The sequence below is a fragment of the Meles meles genome, chromosome 8, assembly GCF_922984935.1.
Source record: "Meles meles chromosome 8, mMelMel3.1 paternal haplotype, whole genome shotgun sequence".
NCBI lineage: Eukaryota > Metazoa > Chordata > Mammalia > Carnivora > Mustelidae > Meles > Meles meles.
Window position 1 is genome coordinate 19,387,226 of NC_060073.1, and position 9,712 is coordinate 19,396,937.

Sequence of the window (9,712 nt, forward strand, 5' to 3'; positions counted from 1 at the left end):
CTGAGCTTCTTTGTGTGTTGTCTACTTATGTGTCAATTTGCAGGACTTTGGGGCATGAGAACCATGGAGCCGAGTGGTTCTGGCAGCCTCTCCATTTGACAAGCAAAGCCAAAGACATGTGGCCTTTGGTACATTTCACATTCAAAAGTGTTATTGTTTCAAAAAAAAAAAAAAAAAAAAAGTGTTATTGTTTCAAACATGCCTATTTTAAAATACGTAATTTTCCCATTTAGCACGCGTTGTGTGTAAGTTGGTCACAGAAGGAGTTCTGCCACCCGATTTAAAGAAAAAAAAGGCAATAGCCTCAATGCAGCCCTGTCCCTGCCAGATACCTCTGTTTACTGGGGGCCAATGGGGCTATCCCAGGTGAGAGAAGTCTGAATTTAACAAACACCTGATATGAAGACCTGGGCACAAACAGATTTCTGTCTGAGATTACAGAAACTGAAGCTTGTGTTTTATCACAATTACCTGTAATCTCAGGGCCAGATAATAGTATTAACAAGACCTTGAGCTACACAATAGGACAGCTGGAAAAAGGCTCTTACTCTCCAAAGAATAGCGCTTTTTAAAAAAGCTAATTCAATGAAGAAAAAGAAAGGGCTCTGAAAGTGCCTTCTCAAACAATATTTACTTTTACTGGGTTCCTGCTAATCAAACAAAACTTAGTCAAAAGCTTTTATGAAAAATACATTTGATGATTTCAGCAGTAATTGCTTTGTTCAAAGAAAGGTGCTTAAGAGAAAACATAGCTAATGGGATCAGTAATTTCGTAAGTTCAGATGTGTTTGGGAAAATCCCTCCTCTCTTTGATAAATCATTAAAATTCTGCTCAGATAAATGTGTTTTGACTTGAAATTCCAATCATAGAATGAGCTATTTCCTAAGGCCCCTGGGGAAGTGGTGCAAGGGCAACCCCAACTCAGAGAACCCAGAGAATAGTTTGCAAGGGTAATTCCAGTCTTAATCAAAGCATATTACCCTGTCCAACTACAGGACGGGATCTCCTGGAGATGCCCCAAAAGTGTACAAAATGTCCTTCCTTCTTAAAATACCATTTTTTAAAAATGGGTTAAATCTTACTGTTACGTAACCAAAAAAGTTGAAACTATGGCATCAACCAGCAAACTATCCTTAGGTATAATTAGAGTTTAAAACCAGAAGAATCCAGGGCAGATTTTAATCAGTCATCCTTTTTTTTTTCCCCCATCCATGGAAGGGGGGGGAGGCTATCGTCTCTCCATAGCAGGAATTCAGTAATTATTTGTTGAACTGGATTTTTCTCTCCCTTTTTAAGAAAAAAAATTATTCTGCTACTTAAAGGAGACCATTCATTTTACAACTGAGCACTTAATTGAGCCAAGCAGTGTGCTGGATTTTGAAATACTGAGAGAACAGACCTGCCTTCGTGGCTTACTTTCTAGTAAGAAACAACAATAACGAAGGATACAAATAGATAAACAAGATAACTGTGATAAGTTCTAAGAGGATATGAAGAGGATGACGAACTAGAGATAAGCTAATGGATCATTAGTCCCTTCTGATCTACTATTATTATTTTTTAAAACTTTACCAACTCAGCCTTCTAACATTACTCACTTAGCAAACATGGTATTTGTGTGGATAAAAGTGAAGTCCAACTTTTGGACAGCAGTTGGAGGAAAGATTCTAATATTACTTAAATATATAAAGGATGAGGTCAAAAATTTACAAAACCATTTTAAAACTCTAGAATAATACAGAAATCACCTACAACTTAGTTACCTTGAGGAAATGGGAGTGGGTAAGGGTCCAGAACAGCATGCCATAGAATTCACTTGCCCTCTTTTTTCCCCCATGAAAATATCACTTGCTCTTTCTTCCCCCAATGAAAGTATATTTATTACATCTATTAAGTAGCTTACAGAATCCTTGGAAAGGTAGAAGAAACAGAGCCTAGGCTGAACTTCCGGGAACAACTCCCAAAGGCACATCCCAGAACTGGGCCGCCTAGGGAACTGCTGCCCTGCCGTGCTGAGAAACTGCCAGCCAAGCAGGGAAAGTACCAAGACTGCGGCACACATCCAGTTCACCTGCTCTATAATGACACTGCCTACACGGTCACTTTGTGTTACTGTCATTTGTGAATATATCCCATCTCCTCTGTGTGGCTTTAAGTTTCCCAGGAGAGACACTTTATATTCATGTCTTGCTATATAGAGGGCATTTAGGAAAGAAAGAACAATTCAGAAGAAAGGAAAAGAACAAGAAGTGGTGGAAGAAGAAATGATCTTGTAAATATGCTCATTACTATTTTAAAATGACCAGTTTTATATATTATAAACCTAGTTTCCAAAGACTCAGGAAGTCAGTGTAACATCTATAATGTTTTATTTCATTTCTTTTCTGCAACAAACCAAGCACTTTAAAGTCCTAAAGGTATTTCTGCTAACTTATGGTAAATAGCCATGTTTCCTAGCAGACGGTTGGGTTTGGAAGTTTCAGTAATTATATTCAAACAAAAATAAGTTTTCTTATCAGGATTCATCCACAACAAATAAATAAATAGATAAATGATTTAAAAAGTAAGACAAGTAAGTATCATATGCTTTGATATCAGCAAATACAAAAAATAGGATTAGTAACACTTAAGAGTTGTCTTCATAGAAACAGTCCTATGTCAGAAGCTCTGCCAAGGCTTGAAGAAATGATATTAACCTCAAGGCTGGAAGGGACTTTATCAGTGATTGTTGGATGTTGTTTTAGTCCAGTGACTCTGAGAAGCAGACACCAAGACAGGATCAGACATGCAAGAGATATACTTGGGGGGAAACCCCACGGGGCAACGGTTGGGGTGGGGGGAGCCGCAGGAGGCTGGGATTGCTGACAGACCACAATGCAGGGTTGACCCTTTAAAGAGACAGAGAGAGAGAGAGAATGAGAGAGAGAGAATTTAGACAGCAATGCAATGGGAGTCCTCAAGCCAAAGTCACCATCACAAGAATCAGTCACGTATCTTATAGAAGGGGGTCTGTCCTACCCAGCCACTGGCTGGAAGCAGGCTGTGGGAAGTGTGTCCTGTGTGAATAAGGTGTTGGATTCAGAGCTGGAGTTGAACGTTAATTACCCTCCCCTCCCATCCCCATAGCAGGACATCTGAGGGACACATTTTGACAGCTGCCACAGATGCATTATATACTTTTTTAAAAAGTTCTCGCTCTCCTTCTGTGCTCTCTCTCAAATAAATAAATATCTTTAAGAAATGGGGAGGGGAAGCACCCTGGGGGGCTCAGTCATTAAGCTGTTGTTCGGCTAGGTCCTGATCTGTTCAGGGTCCAGGGATCCATCAGCCCTGGCATCAGGCTCTCTGCTCAACAGGAGTCTGCTTCTCCCTCTCACTCTCCCTCTGTGTTCTCTCTCTCTCTCTCAAATAAACAAACAAAATCTTTTAAAAAATTAAAAATTATAGTTATAAAATTAATATTTATTGAGCACCTACCCCAGGTGCTCTAAAAGATACCTAACTCATCTTTGTACTCTCCTTTCACAATGTAGACACAATGCAGCCGTCAAGCATTGCTCTAAAAGTTTACATGTAGAATAAGTACTATTATTATCCACATTTTGCCCATAAGGAAACTAAAGCACAGAGAGGTTAAGTAACTTCTTCAAAATCACACAGCTACCCAAACTACATAGAGTACTGTCAATAAAACTCTCCCAAATGGTTTATTTTTGTAAGTTATGTTCCTCATTGCCTGCCACTGCGAGAGGAGTCCAGTGGCAAGAGGGAACTGGAATTTTACTATTCCCTGATCCATCCATCTTAGGATGCCCCCTCCTGACAGAAATGTTAAATTAAGCCTTTGGACTCACTTGAACTTTCTCCTGGATCCATGCATAGATCTATGTGATAGGGAGCCTCAATTTTGGAGTCGCTCAAGGTATTGACAGCACGGAGTTTTACAGAATGGACTCTGTGGCGTCAGATTGCTGTATTAGAATTCTGCCTTCCTGATTACTAACTACTTTTTAAATATCTTTATGCTGCAGTTTCCTCATCTGTCAAATGGAGGTAACAGTTAAAATGATTGGAGTGCCTTGGTGGCTCAGTAGAGTTAGCGTCTAACTCTTGGTTTCGGCTCTAGTCATGACCTTGGGGTCATGGGATTGAGCCCCAGCATCAGGCTTCCTGCTCAGCGGGAAGCCTACTTCTCCCTCTCTCACTCCCCCTTCTTGCGTTCCCTCTCTTGCTGTCTCTCTCTGTCAAATAAATAAATAAAAATCTAAAAAAAAATGTTACCATCATGTGCATTAATACATGTAAAGCACTTAAAATGTTACCTGGTACATAGTAAGAGCTTAATTCTTTTTTTTTTTTTAGTGACTAAATAAGTCTTAATTGTTACTGTTAGCTGCTCACATTTGGGATACCTATACCCTAAAATTAGATTATTCACATTCGATTTAACATATCTTTTTGTATTAAGTATGTCATTGTAAAAGGGAGGTATACAGTGATAAGTAAAATACAATTCCTGTTCTCAGGAAAATTACTTGCAACTAATGAACTGTGTAAGAGCTCCATTTCTAACAAGGAAGCAAGGATCACTGCCCTTTGTGGGCAAATAAGCATTCTGGTTTGTCTATTTGTATCTTCTTGGTAGAGAGGGCAAAACAGACTATGGTTTTGAATCCTGGCGTTGCTACGCATCATCACCTACGTGACTTCGTACAAATTAATTAGCCTTTCTAAGCTTAATTTCCTTATTTGTAAAATGAGATGATATTAATAACTACCAAATGAGACTAACAATACCTACTTTGTGTAGCGGTTGTGAAGAACAAATCAGATAAGGCACAGTGCTAAGCATATATAAAATGCTTTAAAATGACAGTTTAAAAAAACTATCCAATTTACTGTAATTCCTCAAAGAGTATAGCCTCCAAAGGAGAAAGACCATCTCTAAAGTTATCTATAATGTCAACCTAATACCAAACTTAGTGAGAATATGCAGTTTCCGTGGAAACAGAAGAAATAACTTGGAGCCCGAGTGAAAGCATGTACCTCACCAAATTAGGTGGAGTCAAAAATAAACCTCACACCCTCATGCTTATACTCAGGTCAGCACGTAGGTGGTGTGTTTTGCAAACCTGGGACCAGAACAGGCTGCCCTTCGGCTCTAGAGAGCTTTCCACACCCAACCAGATACACAAACACACCTCAGCCTCTGGCAGAAGCTTCCAATAAGTAGATTTCATAAGGCTGGAAATCTTTCAAGGGTTCAATACTTATTTCATCTCCTTACCAGACTCTCCTCTCCCTATTCAGCCCTCGGCACTGACACACTTTCTATCATTACATTCTGATGACTGCAGGCATGAACATCACTGAGCTGATTCTGTAATGATGATCTGAAGATCCTAAGCCATTTCAGAGCATGATTACAGGTTCCTAATCCACAAAGTCAGTGGGGGGCGGGGAGAGACAGGGGGAATATGGATCTGTTTACCCAACTGACGAAAGATTGTTTTCTTTACTAATAGTCAAAAAGTCAAATATAAGGCCTGGCTAGCAGACAGAAAGGGAAATCTATAGATATTCATCGAATAGATATTCCTATAATTTCTACCATAATGCTAAAAAGAGGTCTTCTGGCACACATACCAAGGGGGTACTTAGCTTTGGCTTTTCTGTTTCTGTTCCTGCAATTTTCTTTCCTCTATATGTATTTTCTTCTCTAGGTCTATACATGCAAGTGATTTTGTAATTTACAAAAGAAAAAAAAAGATAAGACAAATCCTCTGAGGTGTTTAAATTTTGAAAACCAGGAAATATTTTCTTACATTAATCTATAAAGAGTGGTTTTCAATGGTCCTTAGATTGAGGGTGAATACTTCAAAACAGCATCCCTGTAAAAGCGACCAAACTGTAATGGATAGGGGTTGTTCTCAGCTAAAGACAAATGCATTTCAGCAGAGTTGTATGAGTTGATGGACCATGAAGAAGCCAGTGAGTAGTAGTATGACCCTGTTTAGAGCAGCATGTCCAGATGCTGAATGGGACAAGGGGTTAAGAGACTTAAATGTGCAACAGAGCCTGAAGAAGCACTTGCCCAGGGCTTAGATGTTGGGTGGATAGGTGGACATTGAAGCTTTTTGAATCAACTTGAGACCGATTTTCTTTGTAGATTCATTATCAGCATTGCCACTGAATTAGTCTTCCTTAAAAAGCCACTACAGAGGGACCACCAACTTCTATTTACCAAAGCAGTATTGTATTAAACATGCCAAGACTCTGAGGTACATTACTTAAACAACAAACACCCAAGAGACTGAACAATGGACTAGAATTTTCAAATATTTTATAGATTCACTGCGTAGTGGAGTAAATAAAATCTTTTGCAAAAGTTGTTTGCTAGACATTGCTATTATTCATCTGATATGAAGTTATCTGTGATATAACTATGCCCTTTTCACTAATTAATGGATGTAGTCAATTAATCTCTCTCTACATATACATATATGCACATATATATACCCACATACATGTATATGCATATATGTGTGTGTGTATATATCCACATATAGATCTCCACATATGTGTGTGTGTGTATATATATCCACATACAGATCTCCACATATATGTGTGTGTATATATATATGGGTGTATATATATATATATCTCTTACCACTTATATAGCTTTATTACCACATATATATATACCTCTTTCCATATATATAGCTTTAGAAAACCAAATAGCCCTTAAACTTGGTAAAAAGATGCTCAGTTGCATAAAAGAAATGTACTTTAAATCTAGCATGGGACTAATTGCCACTTAACAGGTTGAAATCATTCAAAAATTTGACACATTTTGTTGAAAAGACTATGGGGAGACAGACATTCTTACATTGCTGGTGGCAATGTAAAATGGTACAACCTCTATGGAGGGCAATTTGGTAATATTCAACAATATTTAAAAATGCATATTCCCCTGACTTACCAATTCTACTTTCTCAAATTTGTCTTTGCAGATATACTAGTAAAGGAACAAAATTGCATGTTATTCAGCGGGGTATTTTTAGTGATAGCAAAAGGCTAAAAATAACCTGTCTACCAATAGAGAATTGGTTAAATTATTTAAATACTATGTAGCTAAAAAAATTTTTTTTAAAGAAGAAAGCTTTCTTTTTTTTTTTTTTTAAGATTTTATTTATTTATTTGAGAGACAGAGAGCACAAGCAGGCAGAGAAGCAGGCAGAGAGAGAGGAGGAAGCAGGCTCCCTGAGGAGCAGAAAGCCCGATGTGGGACTCGATCCGAGGACCCTGGGATCATGACCTAAGCCGAAGGCAGAGGCTTTAACCCACTGAGCCACACAGGCGCCCCAAGAAGAAAGCTTTCTAAGACTGACATCTCACTCTAAGATCTATTAATCGAGAAAAGTGTGCACTATACTCTCCCTTATGTACATAATAAACGAATCTGGAAGGATCATAGGAAACCAGTAATAATGGTCACTACTGTAGTGCTAAGGGTGGAGAAAAACTGGCAGATGAGGGAAGGGCGGGGGAGGAGACTTCACCATAAACTTCTTTATATTTTTAATCCAATTTCCATAGTACCAATTAAAAAATTTAAACTAGAATTGTTTTTCATTTTAAAAAAATGTTATAGTACATCCAACTATTAAATATTATTCAGTGATAAAAAGAAATGGGTATCAAGCCAGGAAAAGGCAGGGAGGGCCTGAAATGCATACTGCTAAGTAAACAAGCCAGTCTGAAAAGGTTTCATTCTGTATGACTCCAACTGTATGACATTCTGGAAAGTAAAACTTCAGAGACAGTAAAAAGGATCAGTGGATGCCAAGGGTTAGGGGGCAGGAGGAAGGATGAATGGGTAGAGCGCAGAGGATTTTTAGGGCAGTGAAGCTACTCTGCATGATACCATAATGGCAGGTACATGACATGGAGAATTCAAAACCCGTAGAATTGTACAACACAAAGAGTGATCCCTAATGTAAAGCATGAACTTCGTTAATAATAATGTATCATATTGATTCATCAGTTGTAAGAAATGTACTACCTTAATGGCAGGTGTTAATCATAGGGGCAACTGAGTGAGCAGTAGAGAGTAGATGGGAACGGCTCTATGATAGCTGCTCGATTTTATGTAAACTTAAAATTCCTCTAAAAAAAATAAAGTCTGTGATTGTTTTTAAATGTATGTACATAGTTGTATGTATATATACACACACACATATACATCCTCTTTTCACCCAGCAAAGGCCTTACAACATCAAGGTAGTGCTCAATAAAGTACTACAGCTACTGCCTCAGTGGTTAAGAGCTCAAGCTCTGGAATGGGCAGATTAGCTCCTGATTCCAGCTCTACTATTTTCTAGCTGTGTGGCCTTATTTATCCAAGTCACCTCTTCAGCCTCGGCTTCTCCATCTGCAAAATGGACGAAAAACACAGTATTTCCTCCTACGGCTGTTGTGATGATCAATTTTAAAAGTGCACATAAAATGCTTGGCATTGTGCCTAATGTAAAAGAAATGCTCAAACATGTTAGTGGCCGCTGTAACGGGAAAATGATGGTTCACAGAATGACTGATTTGGCACTTCGGGTTCCAAGGTTACTCCACCACCAGCATGATCTGTAGTATTCCAAAAGGGCCCCCAAATTCTCAGCTCCAACCTATCCCACTTCGAACACAATCCACATTGCCTGAGCCCGTACACCTCAGATGCCCTTTGACCCCCCCAACGCTGTTTCCCCCTCTCTCGGCCTTGCACTTCCAGGCCCCGGAAAGCCCGCCCCCCCCACCCCGCCCTTCCCGGCCCCTCCCTATTCCACCCCGTTCCCACTCAGCCCCCTCCCCTCCTCGTCCTCAGAACCCGGCCTAATCGTCGGCACTTCTTTCTTTCTGCGAAGCTGAAGGAATTCCTACCCAGATACTCGTAGTCCGGTAGGGCTAGGCGCTCGGGACTCAGCATCCTTGGACCAGGGTAGCTTCCAAGCTCTAGCACTCCGGCTTCCGGAACCCGGGTCTCCGGCTCTCTTCCGTTGCCACGGCAACCACGCGCCGGGAGGAGGCGGGAGGTGGAGGGGGTGTCACGCAAACAGTCTCCGTATCGCAACCCCAAGCTGGCCACACCGGTTCCGGCAGCCGTCGCTTCATGGCGGTTGAGGTTTCTTAGGACTGCCATTCTTGAGGAGTTGGTTTTAGAGGAATTTGAGGTGGAGCGTTCTTTGGAATCTCTCACATTTCCCGGTGTCGAAAAATTACTGTGAGCCCTCCGCAGGCGCAATTTCTGAATTTCATAACTACGATTCCTACTTTGTACAGCTGTTACCCTAACTCACAATAATAGCTCCCACCCCTAAATTCCCATAAACACTTAATGTCCCATGACCTATTTTTTTCCAAACAGAATTCATTTTTTTATTTCTTATTTTTTATAAACATATAATGTATTTTTATCCCCAGGGGTACAGGTCTGTGAATCGCCAGGTTTACACACTTCACAGCCCTCACCATAGCCCCAATGTCCATAACCCCCCTCCTCCTCTCGCAACCCCACCTCCTCCCAGCAACCCCCAGTTTGTTTTGTGCGATTAAGAGTCACTTATGGTTTGTCTCCCTCCCATCCCATCTTGTTTCATTTATTCTTCTCCTATCCCCCTAACCCCCCATGCTGCATCTCCATATCCTCATATCAGGGAG

The 9,712-nt window shown here is 40.1% G+C and overlaps 1 protein-coding gene across 1 annotated transcript in view; it reads right to left on the minus strand.

Annotated features, from left to right (window-relative positions):
• The window catches only part of CSTPP1 (centriolar satellite-associated tubulin polyglutamylase complex regulator 1), a 190,613-nt gene extending 181,386 nt beyond the window's left edge, over positions 1–9,227 (minus strand). The window contains exon 1 of the mRNA XM_046017674.1: positions 8,936–9,227. Coding sequence (XP_045873630.1) covers positions 8,936–9,194 — 259 coding nt within the window. The 5' untranslated portion in view covers positions 9,195–9,227. The remainder of the gene's footprint in view (positions 1–8,935) is intronic.
• Positions 9,228–9,712: the final 485 nt, after the last annotated feature.